At 38.0% G+C, this 19,367-nt stretch overlaps 1 protein-coding gene across 7 annotated transcripts in view; it reads left to right on the top strand.

The window, feature by feature from the left end:
* STAU2 (staufen double-stranded RNA binding protein 2) overlaps nt 1–19,367 on the top strand; it is a 303,363-nt gene that overhangs the window by 164,197 nt on the left and 119,799 nt on the right. For all 7 annotated transcript variants that reach the window (XM_060115950.1, XM_060115949.1, XM_060115947.1 and 4 more), the window contains one exon: nt 8,077–8,384. In XM_060115950.1, the coding sequence (XP_059971933.1) occupies nt 8,077–8,384 (308 nt within the window). The remainder of the gene's footprint in view (nt 1–8,076; nt 8,385–19,367) is intronic.

Below are 19,367 nucleotides of genomic sequence, written 5' to 3'. Positions count from 1 at the left end.
CTAAGCTAGTGTACGTTTGTGTAATAGAACAGGCTTTCCAAAAGCATTGCCCAGTTCATTTCAAATTGTTTTCTTAAAAAATGAAAAGATGAATATTCAAAAAAACTCTTTTGTTGCTGTTATTTTTGTTTTTGTTCTATTAAAGAAAATTTATCATTTACCATTTTGTTCCCTCCCCCCCCAAATTGCACAGCTGATACAGTCAAGGCACAGTCTCTTTTAGGTGTGCTGGCTGTTGCATCATGCTGTCCTGTCAGGCCTCTGCCCTGGAGTTCCACCTTTGTGGATCAGGAATGGACTAAGCACTTTTCCTTCTTGGTACTGTGCTCACCACAAGACTTGCATATCTTCCAAAAAGTTCTTTGTCAGTAGTTTTATTCATAAGCATTCACCAAATTAATAACTTTTCACATACATCCTGTTAAATGTAGCAAAAAAAAATAAGACCAATAAAATACACAAATTAACAAAATCAGTGCTTTCATCCAACTCAAGGGCAAGAGCCAGGTTAATTTTCACTGCTGATTTAAGTTATGCTTTTTGAGTACATTAAAATACATCATTTTGTTCATTCGTTCAGTAATGACTGTTTTTTTAAATGTAGCTTTTTCTTTTAATCCAGATAGGTTCAGTTTCATCTATACCATAAGATGTGACCAGATTTTCGCTAGTTGAGACTTCACCTTCCAAGGTGATTCTGAAACTGACCTTAAAAAAGGAACTTCTAACAAATTATTTACCTGTTTGTTTTACTTTTTCATTGTATTGCTTTTATCCAGCATTTCCTTTCTTAGTTTAATTTTCAGAAGAGTTTCCCTCAAATTTTGCATTATTAATTTTTGTCTCTATTTAAATAGTTGCTTAAAAATCTGGCAGGACTAGGGACCCAAGGCCCTCCACTGGAAGACCAGCTAGATAACGAGCTGTGTGGGAAGAGAGAGGTGGGGTCCCACCAAAATATCCCTGTTTCATTCATCTCAACATCAGGGCCATGGGAAGGAGGAATTTCTAAGTTCCAAACAGCCTAGCAGCTTAAAGATCATGCAGAGGATGGATTGTCTATCCCTCCACTCCAGGAGGATGGCCATGGTGGTCCAGTAGGTTCTTTCTTGGCTCGCATGTACTCTCACCTAATAAATGACCTCAAGCTTCCCTGGCAAAGAGCAGAATCCCAGCCATGGGGCCCACACCCCCATCAGGTTCTCCCTTACTTTCACGGAACGACAGGTCAAGCAGCCAGAGCCTGGGGAGCCAGGGCTGCACATTAGGCACACCAGTGGTCAAAGCTGGAGCCCTCAAGGTCCTCTCTACCTTGAGCTCTCACCACTGCTTTGTTCTAGGACCTCTGTTCTGGGAGATGCCCAGAGCAGCATAACAATGCTTTCGTGTAGTTGGGTTTTTAAAACTGTTTAAAGTTGTAAAAATGGTACCGAGTGGTTGCGTGTACCCATCACTCTGCTTCTCCCAGTGGTGACATCTTACGTAATTATAGTACATTATCGAAATGAGGAAATTGACACAGGTATGATACAATGAGCTAGACTACAGACCTTACCTGGATTTTGTGAATTTTCTTATAAATGCCTTTTTAAAATCACTATCAAACTGATAAATCTTGCTGTTTTTGCTCATTCTTTTCTCAAATTTCCTGTTTTGAACCAGCAGTTTATTTTCCAGGTTTTAGGAATTTTTCAATTATAATTTTTTGAAACTTTAAAGATAAGGTTTTTTAAACAGATTAGAATGATGAGATTTTGCCACCATCAGGACACACAAGGGAAATTCAGTGAGTAGCAAATGCTAGGAGAGGTGGACTTTACTTTTACAACAGGAAAACCAGTCACATAATGTATTTATACCTGGCTGAAACTTGAAACGTTGGACAAGAGAAGATTAAAATAAAACTCATTAAGAATCTATTTTGCCAGTAACAATCAAGTAACTTTTGAGATATCCAGTTCTAAATTGGCAGGCACACACCCTCAAAAACTGGGGTGTGTTTTAAGATAATTGATGCCAGTCAGGAAGCAGGACTCTGTCTTCTGAGGTCGTACTAAACAAAACGTCTGATCAGAGAAGGAACAAAATTCTGAGGCACCAGCTTTCAAAACACATACAAATAATTGACTTTCTTCTTAAAATGTGGCGAGTCATCCTTGATGGTGTCTACATAGGAGCGGAGTCTACCCACACGTGTTAAATCTCAGTCCGAAGAACCCACCACCGTTTCTGCTCTTTCTTTCATTTACGCAAGTATTTTACCTCTGTGTGAATTATAACTTTTTGTTAGGAAAAACTCACTGTGACAGAAGTAGACCTGAGTACTGTTGGGTATTTGAATATTTATAAACAGAACATTGAGTCCAACAGTACTGAGGCAAGAATTCAAGGTGATTTATGGAAACAAGCAGTAAGATTTCTCTCTCAGAGCTTTGGTATAAAAAGTGACAAGTTCATTTTATTAAGCAGTAGCTATGTGTTCATTCCACAGACTTGCAGAGAAATCCCTCTTTACAGACTAATATTAACCACTTGTACCAGTGAAGTGACATTATCTTTCTTGCTCCGTTGACTTGCCCTGTTGTTCTGATACGCCTGATACCAATTACTTCTCATTTGTGTTCTTCAGCCTCTGGGAGAGTTACGATGTTAGTGAACATCAAAAGGCCAGGTTCTGCTGAGTTTGTTTATCTATGCATATGATAAGACCTTTTAAGAGATATCAGTTCAAAATGTCCTCTTCAGCTCTTCCAGTAAGACCTGGAGCTCCAGGAAAATGCTGCAGGAGGCTTTGCGTGCTGGAGGGTTTACACACCTATTTGAGGGAAACGTAAACCTAATGGGGAAAACAAGTAAAAAGGGCACCATGGCCTGGCATTCCTTATTTGTAAGATGTCGCAGTCCCTGGCAAGTGGGGGCTTTTAAAATCCTGTATGAACATTGTATAATCTAGGGAGATTTTGGTGAGGCAATCTCTGGAACATCTAAGAACAACCATGATGACATTGGTCAGCCGTGGAACCAATCTGGGTAAACCTCAGTCTTGGAGTTTACTTCCTGGATTAAACCTAGGTGTTTGGAACTGGCTGGACATTGCATTTTGTGCTCTTCTTGTTCTTTCAGGGGGCCATTTAATGTAATGTTTAAGTATCCAAGCTCTAGTGACAGACTACCTGGAGTTAAAGTCTAGCATTGCTAATCATTATCCATACGACCTTGGCTGTGTTTCGTGACTTCTCTGTGCTTCAGTTTTTTCATCTATAATATAGAGAAATAAAAATCCATTTCATACGGTTGTTGTGGGGTTTAAATGAGATAATGTGTGTAAAGAGCTAGAATAGTGCCAGTGTTGTATCTGCGGTGTAGCCACGTACAGTGGTTTGAGATTGACAGTATTAAGATGGGAGTATTAAAGGCAAAATCAGGGACAGAAGATCAATGATGGGAGAATGGGTTCGGGACATCTTCAGATAGAGGGTAAATATAACAGATATAACAAGCCTGAGCAAGGGAATACCTTCCAAGGCCATGAGCAAAACTGAGGTCAAAGCCAACAGGAAAAAAGGCTTGAGCCTGAGGTGGTCACATGAGAGAAAGTTTATCTGTGCAGTAATCAAATAAATGTAAATTAATGTAACAATGAATGTTGTAGAGTGGCAGTAATTATTTAGAATAACTAAAACCTGTAGGAAAACAGGTTTTAGTCACCCATTGCTAACAGAAGAATAAATGGATATAGTTTTTCAGGAGACAGTTGAAAATCCTTAAATATGTATATCTGAACTTACTCTTTGAATCTGCTTTTCCATCTTTACCTACTGAAAAGTGACTTAAATTTACAACAGGAAGAACCTAAATGAATTGTGACTGATCCAAACACTGTTACTAATATTCATGTTGAAAATCATTCAGTAGTTGACCGCATAAATCCACATGTGCCTTTACAGTCTTTCAATGGCTGTTACATCACTTGAGCTCTGCAGAAAGGAATCTTCTTTATTCATGAAGAAAAGTCGATTCAGGCTTTACTGTAGAATAAGGGAGCCTGTACTCTGCATGAGTTCTTATACTGTGATGTAATGCCTCTCTTGAGTGTTGGGAGAGCATTTTCGTTGCTTTATAATATTGCTGTTGGCAAGCCCATTACTTCTGTATAATAGCAGTGCTGAGATAATGCTGTTAGTTTCCTGATTTCTTAAATTGAGTATAGAATTTAGAGTCATACATTGAGTTATTCTTTAAGTAAGAATTACATATGGTGTTTGTGCAGCTAGTGAAAAAATTTAAAAATTAATAATATGACATAGCACTTAATCAAACTGGCAGATATTTTTACTTTGTTGAGATAAAATTGAAGTATAATAAACTGCGCATATGTGTACAGTTTGATCAGTGTTGACATATGACTGTTTTTGCTACACTTCTGATACCAAATGTATAGGCATTTTTTCCCCCATACCAACCCACTCTCCCAATTTTCCAGGCACTAACAGGGTGTCCTACAGTTCAGTTCTGACACTCCCTGGAATTAGCACAGACCCCACAGATTAAGGGCTCCACCACACAAGATGCCCCATTCTGCCAGTCACAAGTCCCATGTTGCCACCTGTACTCCTGACCAACTGGCTATAAATTCAGGGGGTTCCCACAACTCCCTTCTCAAGTTCGATAATTTGCTACAACAGCTCACAGAACTTGGGAAGATACTATCACTGGTTTATTATAAAGGAATTTAAAACGAAAAGCCAGATGAAGAGGTACACAGGATGAGTTTCAAAAAGCTCTAGAGCACAGAAGCTTCTGTCCCCATGGAGGTGGGGAGCCCGATCCTCCCGGCACGTGGATGTGTTCAAAACTCAGAAGGTTCCCAGACCTCCTCATTTAGGGGTTTTGTGGTGGTTCCATTATGTAGGCATGACTGATTAAACTGCTGACCGCTGATGATTGAGCTCAAATCTCCAGCTCCTCTCACCTCCCCAGATGTCAGGTGGTGGGGCTAAAAGTACCTTTTTTTCCTATTTTGGTATTAGATATTATTAAAAAAATCTTTGCCACTTACCAACACTAACAGAGAACAGTGGCAAGGATTTTTTTAATAATAATGTCCAATACCAAAGTAGGAAAGAGAAACTTGCATATATTAGTATGGAAGCGTGAAATTGGCTCAGCTGTTGGAGTTGTACCAACTTGGAGCAGTTTGTTAGTGTCAGAAAAACTAAAATGCGTATTCTTCGAACTAGCAATTCTGCTTCTAAGTGAAGGAAATCAATCTTCATGTGAATAAGGATGTAATTGCAAAAAATGTGTTTCAATCTATTGTTTTAATTGCATGAAAAGGAGATAAATTAGATGTCCAACAATGCAGAATTGTTTAAGGAAGCAATTCATATAATGAAAATTTAAGCCTTAAAATTATTAATGAAAGTATATTGTTTTGTAAACAACAATAGGATCATGTGGGGTATTTTTTTTTTTTCTTCTTTTTGCGGTACATGGGCCTGTCACCGCTGTGGCCTCTCCCGCTGCGGAGCACAGGCTCCGGACGCGCAGGCTCAGCGGCCATGGCTCACGGGCCCAGCCACTCTGCGGCATGTGGGATCTTCCCAGACCGGGGCACGAACCCATGTCCCCTGCATCGGCATGCGGACTGTCAACCACTGTGCCACCAGGGAAGCCCTCATGTGGTATTTTTATGTTTTAACTTATTTTTTCAAGTTAACAAAAAGGTATATAGGAAACAAGACTAAAAGTATATTTTTAAAGCCAAATGTAAAAGTAGTTTGCTCTGGCTAGTGAGATTCATCTGTATTTTTTCCAGTGCATATGTTTTCTTCTTAAATTTTTTGGTTGAAATTTTTCCTGGATATAAAGCTAACAAACACAAAGGCATAAAGTAAATCCATAAAATGGGATTGATACGTTATTTTAAGCTATATAAATCACTTATTTTTTTGGCTGCACCGTGCGACATGCGGGATCTTAGTTCCCGGACCAGGGTTCGAACCCAAGCCCCTGAGGTGGAAGCGCCGAGCCCTAAGCACTGGACCGCCGGGGAAGTCCCATATGTAAATTATTTTTAAAAGCAACTCCTCTAGGTTTAAAGCGGTCAGGATGAAGTCTCCTGGAGCTCGGCCCCTTCCCGCCTCCTCCTTCCTCCGGTGCCTGCATTAGCTCATGCTGCCATCTGCCTTCAGCCCTCTTCCTCCCTGGCCCAGTTGAAATGTGCCGTCAGTACCACCTCCAGGAAGCCTTTGCTGAGCTCCTAGTGCTTCTCCTCTCCCACTCCTACCGCTCCCTAACCCACCTCTCCAGAGGCACTTACCGCACTGTGTTATTTATCCCTTTCATTTTCCTCTCCTGAGAGACTGAGGGTGACTTGAGGTCAGGACAGTATTGGTTAGCACAGTGTCTGGAACCTAGTAGTCGAAGCTTAACTGGTGTGTGTATGTGTATGTGTGTACAATAGAAATAAAGATATGATGGGATCAAACACGCCAGAGTATTGGAAGAAGTGTGAATGTATTTGCATGATGGGAGCATGGGTTCCGCATGAATATTTTAGTAGGATGGAGGATGGTGATTTTAGTAGGATGGATTTTAGTAGGATGGAGAGGTGAGGAGGGGCCAGGTCACTGAGGGCTTCATATGTCATCCTAAGAAGTTTAGATTTTATCGTGTAAGTGATGGGGAGCCAGTGAAGACTTTAAAGTAAGAGAGTGGCTGGTCCTAGCATTTCCCAGAGTGTTAGATATTATTAATATTATGTGAAAAGCCTGGATATAAAATAAATTTGGGAAATCCTGGGTTAAACCAAGTTGAATAGATTTCTGTTCTTCTGGACTTCTCAGTCTTTACTGTGCTAATGTGCATTTTTAATCCTCCAAAAGGGATGTTTGTGTGTGATATAATTTTCATTATTTCCCCAATTTATTTATCATGGAACCCTTATATTGGGGGGCCGTGTCATAGAACACATTTTGGGAAATGGACACTGGGGAGACTAGCAGTGGTGAAACTTTTAGTGGTTGTTAAAGTAACCTGGCCAGAAACACTGAGGGCTTGAGTCAGGAGGTTAGTGGTGGGAAAGGGGGAGGCAGGACCAAGGAAGTTAAGTTGTGTCTCTCAGAGCCGGTTCTCCAAAAGTGGTGATTTATCAGGAATTTCAAAAGATAATATCATGATTTGAGAGTCGTTAAAATCTGACCCAAAGACATTAGAACAAGCAGTGTGAAATGTGGTTTGAAACCTCTCTGAGACAAATGGTAGTCAAAGGAAAGTGCTGTTTTTATATGTTTACAACCTTGCCAACTGATGACACAGCCCCAGGCTCACTCCTCTTGATATTGGAACCTGTGTGTGGCCTGGCTTGAACTAATGCACTTGGTGATGATGGGGCAAATTCTAGACTGCACACGGCAGTTACTTGTTTGTGGGTGACTCAAAGATGGTTGCCAGGAGTCCCGGTTGGGCAGCTGAGCAGGTGGATGGTGGTATCATGATGAGATAAGCCAGATAGGAGACAGTTTGGGGGAGAAGATGCTCTTGTCGCTTTTTGACATGTTCATGAGATAGAGTTGACGGTGGGACATAGGAGAACACCAGTAGGCCGTCGGATGTATGAGTTTGTTCCTCAGGTGGTTTGGACTGACCCAGCCTTCATTTTTACCCACTGTATCTCAATTGCTGCATATGTTAGGGATTTTGCAGCAAAATCCATGTTAGGGGATCTCTTTTATGAGATCGTAAAATATCAAGTTGCAAGATGAAGACCCTGCACATTCCTAATCTTATCCCATGTTGCACTTCCATAGCTTCCCTACCACGTACACTTTCCCCTGAAGTCACTTTGGTGGCTTGTTTATACTAATGATACTAGGAATATTGAAACATACATTATTCACCTCCAAACAGGAGACTGCCGTTGCCTCTGCAAGCGTGGGGAAGGTGCTTGCTTAACAGCGTTTCTCACTGCTCAGTCACTGTGTCGAGTGAAATCCTTGAGTTAATAATGCTATAACATGTTTCTGTTCCACTTATTTTATGTGTAATAACAATGTTCCTTTATTTTACTTGTAGCTCCAAAAGGAATTCTTCATTTGTCTCCTGATGTTTATCAAGAGATGGAAGCAAGCCGCCACAAAGTAATCTCTGGCACTACTCTAGGCTATTTGTCACCCAAAGACATGAACCAACCCTCAAGCTCTTTCTTCAGTATATCTCCCACCTCGAGTAGTTCAGCTACAATTGCCAGGGAACTCCTTATGAATGGAGCATCTCCTACAGCTGAAGCCATAGGTTTAAAAGGAAGTTCTCCTCCTCCCCCTTGTTCTCCAGTACAGCCTTCAAAACAGCTGGAATATTTAGCAAGGATTCAAGGCTTTCAGGTATGAATTAAAACCAAAAACAAAAACAAGAAAACAAAACAGTTCGTTAGCCCCAAATCCTTCATCTCTATCCATCAGAAAGCTCATCCTTGCCTGCTAGTGTGACTTCTGTGCCACTTACATTGTAAATCGTTAGGAACACAGAGAACAGAAAAACGAGTCATGTGCACGTGCCTCATTTTAAAGATTTTTCATTCTCTCCAGTAATTCTTTTGCTGCCTGGCTCTCCTCCGTATTCCTTCTTCTTCTTTTTTTTTTAAAACATTTTTCATTCTCTGTTCTGTGTTCTGCTTGGGTGCATCTATTCCCTCACTCTCCTCCCCAAACCAGAATTCTGCCTTCATCCATTTGGTATTAGTATTAGCACTAAGTCCTCCCTCATTTTACAGTAGGGTTTTTTCTAATGATGATTTTACTTTCATAGCAGTTTTGAATTTGGCATTCTATTGCTAGTAATGATTCAGGTATACCACTAAGGTACAACATCCTAGAAGTCTATTATCTTAGGAGTTAGTTAAACATGGTATTAGAACAGTAATGCTTTCTAGTTGTCTGAGGCATAAAAACATGTATCGTTTGACTACATCGTGTTTTGAACCATCTAGGGTAGTGCCTACCTTAAGCGGTACCAACAAGTCCATTTCACCGGGCAGTCTAAATCTAGCTTATAGTCCGCTTGCTGTGTATATGAATTGGGGGCTGGAAACTTTTTCCTCCCCCGTTTAGTCAGTGTTCCCTTTTGAAAAAAAAACCAACAATCCTTTATGAACAGAACTTTTTAAAGAATTGTTAACTCTAGGAAGAGGAAATACCTGTGTTCTGACTTCTTAGCTGCCTTGAAAATCCTGTACTGAACTGTAATCACTCACTTGACTGGGTGAACAGCAGCGTGCTTGTGTGTAGAAAGAGCGGACTGCTCCCTCAGATTTCATTATTTTCACCCCCCTTTCCATCTTAGTCTTACTCCTTAAGACCAAAAACTGTAATTTCCTTTAGAAATCTTCTAGAAGATCTGTATTATGTAGAATGATCATATGTTTATAAAAATTTTACAAATTTAGATATAAGAGAGAAGATCATGTGTTTTAGGGGGTATTCTGCATGTTTTTTTTGTTTCTCATCACAGAAACCTGATTCTTTCACATCTATTGCCAGGTAGTCGTGAGTGTTTTTACTTAGACGATTAATACGAAATCTAAAAAGCTGTTAACCAGTTTTTGGCTCTGTCATCTGAAATTTTAAACACTTAACTTAAAAATTAAAATTTAGAACTTGTTTTCGTTGTTTACCTTAAGAATAACAATAAATCACTGTTTAAAATAAAAGGACCTTGATTCACACAGTTAAAGTACTGGAAAAAAAAAACTAAGCAATTTTTAGTTCTATCTATAATCTGCATAGGGTGAACTAGAAATAAACTGTGATGAAAAGGAGTTCACTGTTTATTTACAAATCTAGTCATTTAGAAATGTCTGAAAGTAACACTGCATTTGCATTTTTATAGAAACAAAGCACAAATTGCATTCAAGCTCTGAATTGATTTTCTGGTTGGAGATGTTCCTCTGGTAGATGTAATTTTGCTGCCAGAAGAACTACTTAAAGTTTTAAATTTGTATTTATTTGTTAATTCTTAGCAATGACAACAACTATAATTTTAAAATACCTTTACTTTAGTCAAAATGTAGAATCTGTTTCTCCTATATTTGGGCTGACTACTCAGACCTTTGTGTTTTTTTTTTAAAGCTTATGCTGAGATAATACACTCTTATTTATGGACACGTTAAACATTTCCAAATTTGTGTACGGTGATTTTCACATACTAATGAAGATAAACAGATGGTTTTAAAACATTACTGTACTGCTTTGGTCAAATGAGCTTGGTGTTGGTATGAAGTATTGTTTTGCTGACGGGCTGCAGCTTGCAGTGTGTGGTGAACAGACTGTGGGAAATGGCTTCCCTCCCCGTCAGGTGCCCAGCACGTCCTCATAATGTCACAGTAGAAGAGTCTTTGTGGTTAAGAATTTTAAAGCCTCTTTCTTTATAGGTAACTTTCTCAGGTATATTTACCTGGTAGAAAAACATGTAGATTGTTTCTATTTCTTAAATGTTTTAATTGGACTGTAGTTTAGAAATTATAGGGCCAGCTTGTTATGGATGACATGCTGTTATGTTATTTTCATTTCTGGAATTTAAAAACAATAAATTCTTTTTCTGTGTTTCTAGGTTAGTACTTTTAAAATTTTGTTACTGTACACTGAGTAGATATTTTTGCTTATTGAATATTGTATATAAAACCCTTCTCTGGCCCTCCGTGCCCACTGACATTTGATTTAAGCCTACCAGAGCCATTGTATGTGACAGCTATATTGTATTACAAAGTAAAAAAATATATTAGTGTACTGAAAACTACGTTGTTTTAACTTTTAAATTTTTTTCATTAATTGAAATTTATAAGTTACAAAAAGCTTATTTGCTCACCAGAATGTAGGTATTAAACTCATGTCCTTTTGCTTAAATCTACAGAATAATTTATTATACAATTAAAGTTATTATTAATAAAGCTGACTTCATAGGTCAGAATATGACTGAACACTTGCACATTCTCAGTAATTCTTTTATCCTTTCTTGGGCTCACCTAAAGTTTTTAATCACATTTTAGATGCAAGCCTTTGGACCTCTATCATAAGTGAATATTTATTTTTTGAATTTTTATTGAGTACATTTTTATTATCTTCTTTTAAAACCTGAATGTTCTTACTGATTTATTATCTTTTAGAAGAAGAAAGTTTTATATCAGTAGTTCTGTGAACCTCAGACTTTGTCCAGCCCAGTTAGTATGCTTCTATAACTTCTATGCATTTCATAAAAATTCACTTGAAATGTAGTTATACTGTATGTTCAGGGTTCCTTGGTGCATAACTTGATACCCTTTAATTACAATGCCAAAATATTTCAAAATCATTCAGCTTTTTAAAGAAAATTGTTATGGAGACATTTTTGAAATGCTCTGCTTTTGAGCTGAAGCAGAAGACTGTTTTGTTGGGTTATAATTTACATGATTCTAAGTTTTTCCATCTTTAATATGCTTTTCCATGTAATTACATTAGAAATCTCTCTGTATAATTAACTATAAGCAGTTTCATTGTTTAAATGAGTCATTAGAACATGATTAGATTGGAAATTAAAATGAATTATTTTAGTAAATTATCCTTGATAGATAGATTTAATTTTAATCTTTTAGTCTGTACCCTTCCTTGTGATTATCATCCACTGAACAGTGTTGTTTTTAAAGCCTTCAGAGTGAAATGTGATAAACTAGATTTGTTTTTCTCACATAAAGAATGTAAAGAAGCACTTAGTTGGTGTCTTAGTTAAACCATAATTAGTTTATTTTATAAAAATCAAGGAGTGTTTTATAGGGGGGCTGTTCATTATTGTGAGTTTATGATGCTGGTGCCATTTTTAGCAAGATGAGAATGTCAGTAGAAGGCTTAGAAATATCTATTTAATTAAAAACTTTCTTTTCAAATACAATTCAAACATAATACATTTCAACTATAATAATTTATCTCCTTTTTTGAAGTTTAGTATGATTATAGCAGACTTCTTTTATGGTTATGAGCTTCTTTTCAATATTTATTTTTGACATGTATGACACATAGCATATTTTAACAATACGACCTTAGTACAGACTACACTGAGCTGGGACATGGGGAGTGGGGCTTGGCCAATTTGAGAATCAACCTTTTTCCTTTCTCTTTTTTCTTATTTTCCCTATACCTCACTTTTTGTAATCCATATATTTATAATCAAAGTGGCTATTTGCAGCTTGTTTTTTTGAAGAGTAAGGAATCCATCTTTTTTTAAAGACCAGTTTAAGTCAACTTTTGTAGATTTCTAATAGGAAAATATGGAGAAAGAAATCATGCATATACATATACTCTTCCACTTAGAAATATGTTTTTCCCCCGTTTCTAATTTGTCCTTGAAACATAACTCACCGTGTCACTTCTGAGCCCAAATTTTCGTCTACGCTGTTACACAATGTATAAAGTGATGAGAAATTACTCAGAGTACAGTGAGCAAAACATGTATGGGTTTAGCATGGGGTCAAGAGATTCTGCTCTGATTTATAGTCACTTCTTAAAAAGCCCTCTTGGATTTAGCCTCTCCTGCTTTTCAGAGACCTTGGAGAAATTGGAAGAATTCTCCTGAAGGCTTGGTTTTCCTGTAGGGACCCTAAAACTCAGGTTTGTTCTTCAAATGGGCAGCCTACGTTTATGCAAACTGACTTATTGTCTGGTTTCTTTAGGCCTTGATGTACTTGGCCAAGCCCTTAAGGGTACGCAGACTACGTATCACATAACCATACTTCATAAAAACCAGTAGAATTATATATATATACTTTGCTGAAATTTCCAACTCTTTAGAGAAAAATACTACATTTGAAGAAAGAAATCCTGATCCATATAAAAACATACTGTGATGAGTAACAGTAACACAAATAAGAATCAGGCTTCAAGTAAACAGTCTATTATTACTGCATAAACTATTCAGGACTAACTAACTCCACCCTAAATCACTGCAGAATGTAATCAGAAAGACAAAGGTACTCATTCTGAGCCTTGATATGCCAGCACTTACAGAGTAAGACACAAATTTCAAAGCAAGAGTAATATACAAACACAAAAGAGCTGTCCTAGCACAGTGACTTTTATGTGGATCTGAAATGAGCCACTGAGGTGCAGAAAAAAATAGTTGCCATTATGTGTCATCCCCAAGTAGAAATAGCTGTAGCCTTTTCTGTTTGTATTGGAAGAGATTTCAAGTCAGCATGAGAATTCTATTTGGAATTATTTGAAAACCAATAATCAATTATTTCTTCAATCAATTTGAAGAAAAGGAGATTATTTTTCATCTAAAGGTGAATTTGATTTCCTTTTGCTAGAAAAGGTTGGCAATGATGTGATTTTCACTTAGTAACGTAAGATTAATTGTAGTACCCATCGGGTACATGTCAGGCTGGTATCTATATACCTATGTTCATTCTAAGTCATGTTGAAATTACCTGTTTCCCTCTCTCCAGCATTCAGCTATGGCTGAGATTTTTTTTCATGAATTTCATGAATTTTCATCTAAAATTTCAGATATATTGTTCTCTTCTCACCCAGGACAACTCTTGAGAAAGAGAACAGTATGTGGAATACTGCATGTAAAAGATTTCTGCACACGGAAAAAAACTACTCTGACATACCAGGGGCATTAGGAGATATATGAGTAAACAGGGAAATGAAACTAACATTTATTGACTGCCTCATTATGTATCAGATAGTGAAGGAGGCATTACCTACATTATTTTATGACGCAGCGGAAGTGCCTGGTACATTTTTGCTTCTTGCTTACAAATCTTCATTTAATTTTAAATCCAGCTATTGGATAGTGTTTGAAGCCTGATCCCTGAAGGTTGGACTAGTGTTCGTGGTAGTCCATGGTCTTCTGGATATTGTTTTGGTTTAGTCATAGATTTCATCAATAAATTTATATATGCCCTCCACTAGGTACACAACTGAGTCTGAGTCATTTAAGAATTCTCTTTTGAGCTGGAAGGAACTTTAGTTTTTATTCAAAGATATAACTTTATGATGTAAATACACATTTGAGGTACCACAGAAGTAAAACATCCTATTAGTAATGCAGTTTACTCATTTCCACATAGAGAATTATTAGTTAATTTTAAACCCTTATAGATTTTAGGTTCAGGAAAGTTCTGGCATCTTGACATGGTCACATCAAAAAGCAGATATAACTGTGAGAGATAAGAGATATTTGAAAAACTTTTAAAATGTTTTTTATCTGTAGTATTGTCATTTTTTTAGTATAAGAAAAGTTCAGAATCAAGTCCTGTAGTGGAACATTTGAGAAAACAAGGAGTACAGCTGGAAAAGGATACACAGTTCATAGCTTCAAAAACTCTTATTAAGAGAAAAATAGTGCATTAAGGATAGTTTTCAGTCATTTCAGTATGTATGTGAAGAATTGGATGGATATGAAGTTAATCTGGCTATACAATATCATCTCATTGAATACTGGAATTGATTTAGCTGAACAACAGGAACTGGAACGTTTGTTTATTCACTCTGGGCAGATACTTAATACATACCTACACGTGCCAGGTAGCATACCACACAGTGGGTACAGGAAGCGTTATGGTCAAGTTGGAGACAAACAGGAAAATAAAACCAATATACAGAAGAGTGGCCGCTATTACAATTGAGTTTGGTCTCCAGGGATCAGTGTTTGAACATTACGCAAAAACTTAAGTATAAAAAAATTAAATATTTGTAGCATGCTGCAGGAAATAACGTAGGTAATGCCTGCCCCACATAGTAAGTATCATCACTTGAGGTATGATTAGCCATGTCAAGAATCATGGATGGGAATGAAGAGCTCTGACTGAAGGAATTAAGAAGAATTCATAGCAGAGGGACATTTGAATAAGCTTTAAGAAGTACATAGACTTTTATTTTTATTTTATTTTATTTTATTTTATTTATTTATTTATTTATTTTTGTGGTACGTGGGCCTCTCACCATTGTGGCCTCTCCCGTTGTGGAGCACAGGCTCCAGATGCGCAGGCTCAGCGGCCATGGCTTATGGGCCCAGCCACTCCACGGCATGTGGGATCCTCCCAGACCGGGGCATGAACCTGTGTCCCCTGCATCGGCAGGCGGACTCAACCACTGCGTCACCAGGGAAGCCCAGAAGTACATAGACTTTTAAGGTGAATAAGAAGAAAAGAAATTGCAGGCAGAAACAGCTGACTACTAAAAACAAAAGGGCATGATGTTTTAGAAAATGCTTAAGTTCAAAGTGGAAGTGGTTGGCAAGTAGGCTGAAAAGACGTGTGCTGCTGAGAATTTGAGTTTAGCTGTTAGTCAGAGACCACCAACTTCTTTTTTAAAGGATAGTGACATTGGTTTTGTATTTTAGAAAAATAATTCTGTAAGCATGTGGAGGAGTAACTAGACAAAAAAATTGGTAGCAGAAAGACCAATTAGAGTGACATTGCATGAATCCAGTAGAGAAATAGCAAAGATTGAATTAAGCAAAGCTAATGGTCGTAGAGGAGTGGGGCTAAGGTTCAGGCATCCACGGTACAGTTGAGAGAATTAAATGATCTCGGCTGCTAACTTCTGTGAGGATGCTTTCACTGTCCTGGTCAGGATGGAAGCTACATTTAAATGGTGTTGAAGAGTAATTAGAGACTCTTTGAGGATGAATTGACCATTCATTTCAAGAATTTGAGAATGAAGTAAAGTAGGAAGGTAATACGAATGTTTTAGGAAAGGTTTTATTTTTAGTATGAACGTGATGAATAAACTTAGAGGAGGTTAATGAGTTCCATTTTAAACATGGCGAATTTGAGTTTCCCGTGGGACTTTCAAAGGCAGTTGTCCAGTAGGCATTCATCAGTGGGTCTGGTGATGAGCAAGAGAGCATAGGACACAGAGATTGGGGAGTCATCGATGTACAGATGTAATTGAAGCCACAAAAGTAGTAAAGGGCTTCCCTGGTGGCGCAGTGGTTGAGAGTCCGCCTGCCGATGCAGGGGACACGGGTTCGTGCCCCGATCCGGGAAGATCCCACATGCCGCGGAGCGGCTGGGCCCGTGAGCCATGGCCACTGAGCCTGCGCGTCCGGAGCCTGTGCTCCACAACGGCAGGGGACACAGCAGTGACAGGCCCGCGTACCGCAAAAAAAAAAAAAAAGTAGTAAAGATTGACCAGGGAAAGTGGGTAAAGGCCTAGGAAGAGATTCCTGATGAATACCAGCAATGTGAGAGATTCATTCATTCATTACGTCAACCAAAGTCTATTGAGCACCTGCCATGGGCCAGGTGCACTTTTTGCACTGAGGATATAGCATAAATGACAGTCAAGGGTTCTGCCCTCATGGAGCTGACATGAGGATGGGATTGTTGGTGGTGGGATGTGGAGTGTGGCCAGGGGAAAGGGGGAAGTGAAGGGACAGACAGTCACATCTGAACACGTGATAAATTCAAATGGTTAGTCTCCTAAGGTAGCAATTACTTGGAAATTAATTGGGAGATTAATTATTATTATTTATGAGAAGTATGAGCAATGACTTAGTATCTCCAAGTGTTGTATCAGATAACTACACTTTTGAAATGTTTTGATCAACCTGATTGAGGTATAATTTACATACAATAAAGCACACCCATTTTAGTTATACAGTTTGATGAGTTTTGAAAAATGTATACCACCATGTAACTACAACCACAGTCAAGATGGGAATATTTCTATTACTGTAAAGTATTCCCCGGTGCCTCTTTGTAGCCTGTTTTCCTCACCTCTCTGTGGCTCTGGGCAACCAGGATATCTTTTTTGTCACAAAGATTAGTTGTGCCTAAAATTTCACAAAAGTTGAATCATCCAGCCTGAATAGTTTTGTTTCTGGCTTCTTTCACTAGCTGTAATGTTTTTGAGATTGTCGATGTTGTGTATATCAGTAGTTTGTTCCTTTGTATTGCTAAGTACTAGTCCATTGTATGATGTACACCACAAATTATATATCAGTTTATCTGTTGATGGACGTTTGAGTTGTTTTCAGTTTGGGGCTATTATGAATAAAGCTGTTTGTGAACATTCATGTGCAAGATTTTGTGCAGACATGTTTCCAGTTCTCTTGGAAAAATACCTCAGAGTGAAATTCCTGGGTCACATGGTAAGTATACATACAAGCTTACAAGAAACTATCAGATTCTTTTTCAGTGTGTTGTATCATATTACATTCCTATCAGCGCTGTATGAGGGTTCCATACATTGATATGATCAGTCTTATTCTGTGAAGGGTACAGTGGTATCTCACTGGTATTTTAATTTGTATTTCCCTGATGACCAATAATATGCACTTCTTTTCTTGTGCTTGTTGGCCAATTATATATCTTTGTGAAATTTCCACATCTTTTTCCCAGTTTCTGGTTGCGATTTTTTTAAATTACTGCGTCCTCAGAGTTCTTTATACATTCTGGATGCAAGCCCTTTCTGTTGCAGATATTATCTCCCTGCTTGTGACTTGTCTTTTCATTATCTCAATGGCATCTTTTGAAAAGTGGAAAAGAAGTTTTCAATTTTGATCAAGTTCAAGTTTACATTTTTTTCCCATAAACTGTGCCCTTTTTGGTCCTATCTAAGGAATTTTTGACTACCCCAAGGTTGCAAAGATTTTCTCTGATTTTTTTCTAGACATTTTGTAGTTTGTGCTTTTATGTTTAATGCTGATATCTATTTAATTTTTTGGGTATGGTATGGGTGAGACTTGAAGCCTATTTTTCCCATAGGATAACCAGTTGTTTTTGCACCATATATGTAATGTGTTGTTTCACTCTAGCTGCTATTAAGATATTCTGTTCATTTTTGGTTTCACCAGTTTGGCTGTGCTATGTCTAGGATTGTTTTTAATCCTGCTTGGAATTCATTTAGTTTCTTAGATTAAGATAATATTTCTCACTAGTTTTGAAAAGATTTTGGCTAGTTTTTTCAAAAGATTTTTTTGCCCTTTTCTCTTTCCTCTCCTTTTGGGACTCCAATTACATATATGTTGGGCCTCTTGATATTGTCCTTCAGGTCTTCGAGACTCTGTTTATTTTTCTCCATCTTTGGATTGTGTAACTTTCGTTGATCTATTTTCAGATTTACTGACTACTTTCTCTGTCCTCTCCAATTTGCTGTTGAGCCCATGTAATAAATTTTGCACTTCAGTTATTGTAGTTTTTTAAATCTAATGTTTCTTTTTGGTTCTTCTGGGGTTTTTTTCCTGTTTCTTTGTTGTGATTCCATATCTGTATAGTCATTGAGAACACACTTTTTAAAATTATTTGAACATCTTTATAATAGCTGCTTTGAAGTCTTTGTCATCTAAACCCAACTTCTGGGCCCATTAGGAGTCAGTTTCCTATTGACCACCTTATTTATGAATATGCTTCATTTCGATTTCTATGCATGTCTGTAATTTTGTTTGAAAAATGGACATGGTGGACATATTATCATATGTTATAGCAACTCTGGATCGTCTTTTCTTTTGTAGATTATTGTTTTTCTTTTTGTTTTTGGTCTAGTACTCAGTTAAGTTGCCTGGACTAAAACTTGAAGCTTTGAACTCCACCGTGGTGATATCCCTCAGCTGATATTTCCACTTAGTTTCTTCAGTTTCCAGCTGCAGCCTTTCCTCTTGCAGTCCTTCTGTGCCTACCTAATTATTTGGGCACATTTAGCTCCAGCTCACCCTTTGCATTTCCTAGCTTCTAGCATCCCTGCCACAACCCCCAATTTTCAGCTGATCTGCCAGCCCATCTCCTCTGATACTTCAGGCCAGTAAAGCTTTAGCTTTCTGTCATTTGAGCTGTGTGCACGTGAGGGACTACACTCAATCAAAAAAGTGTCAGACTTTTAGACCTTAACGGACTTCTCACTGGTTTCTGCCTATTTCTACGCCAGGTCTTCTAGTGTCTTTCCTGTACATGTACAGTTTTGTAGTTAGCAGGGATTTGGGTAGAGTTTATATTCAGATTTCGTGTTTCACCACGTCTACCGCTACCTCATGTCTAGAATTTCTTCCCTCAATGACCAGCTCATCTGCCACCCCTAAGCTATTTCCACTGCTATCTCCAGCTGGTAAGACTGCAGTTTTCTACCAGTAGAACTACAGGAAACGAGGAATGCCCTCCGGCAAGAAAAAGCCATAAACTCACAATTCCTACTCCATATAGTTTTGGTCTTTTAAGGGAAAACTCTGCCCTGATGTCTTCCTACTTTTGATCACATTCCACTGTCTTCAAATATTTTATTTTGTCGACATCGTGTATTGTTATCTGCAAGAGGCTTTGTCTCGTGAATTTATACTTCCATTACCAGAAACTGGAACACAACCAGTTGTTCTTAAATACCACTGAATATACCCAT

The sequence above is a fragment of the Mesoplodon densirostris genome, chromosome 13 (assembly GCF_025265405.1).
Source record: "Mesoplodon densirostris isolate mMesDen1 chromosome 13, mMesDen1 primary haplotype, whole genome shotgun sequence".
NCBI lineage: Eukaryota > Metazoa > Chordata > Mammalia > Artiodactyla > Ziphiidae > Mesoplodon > Mesoplodon densirostris.
The sequence above is the reverse complement of the archived record's forward strand: the minus strand, read 5'-3'. Positions and strand labels throughout refer to the sequence as shown.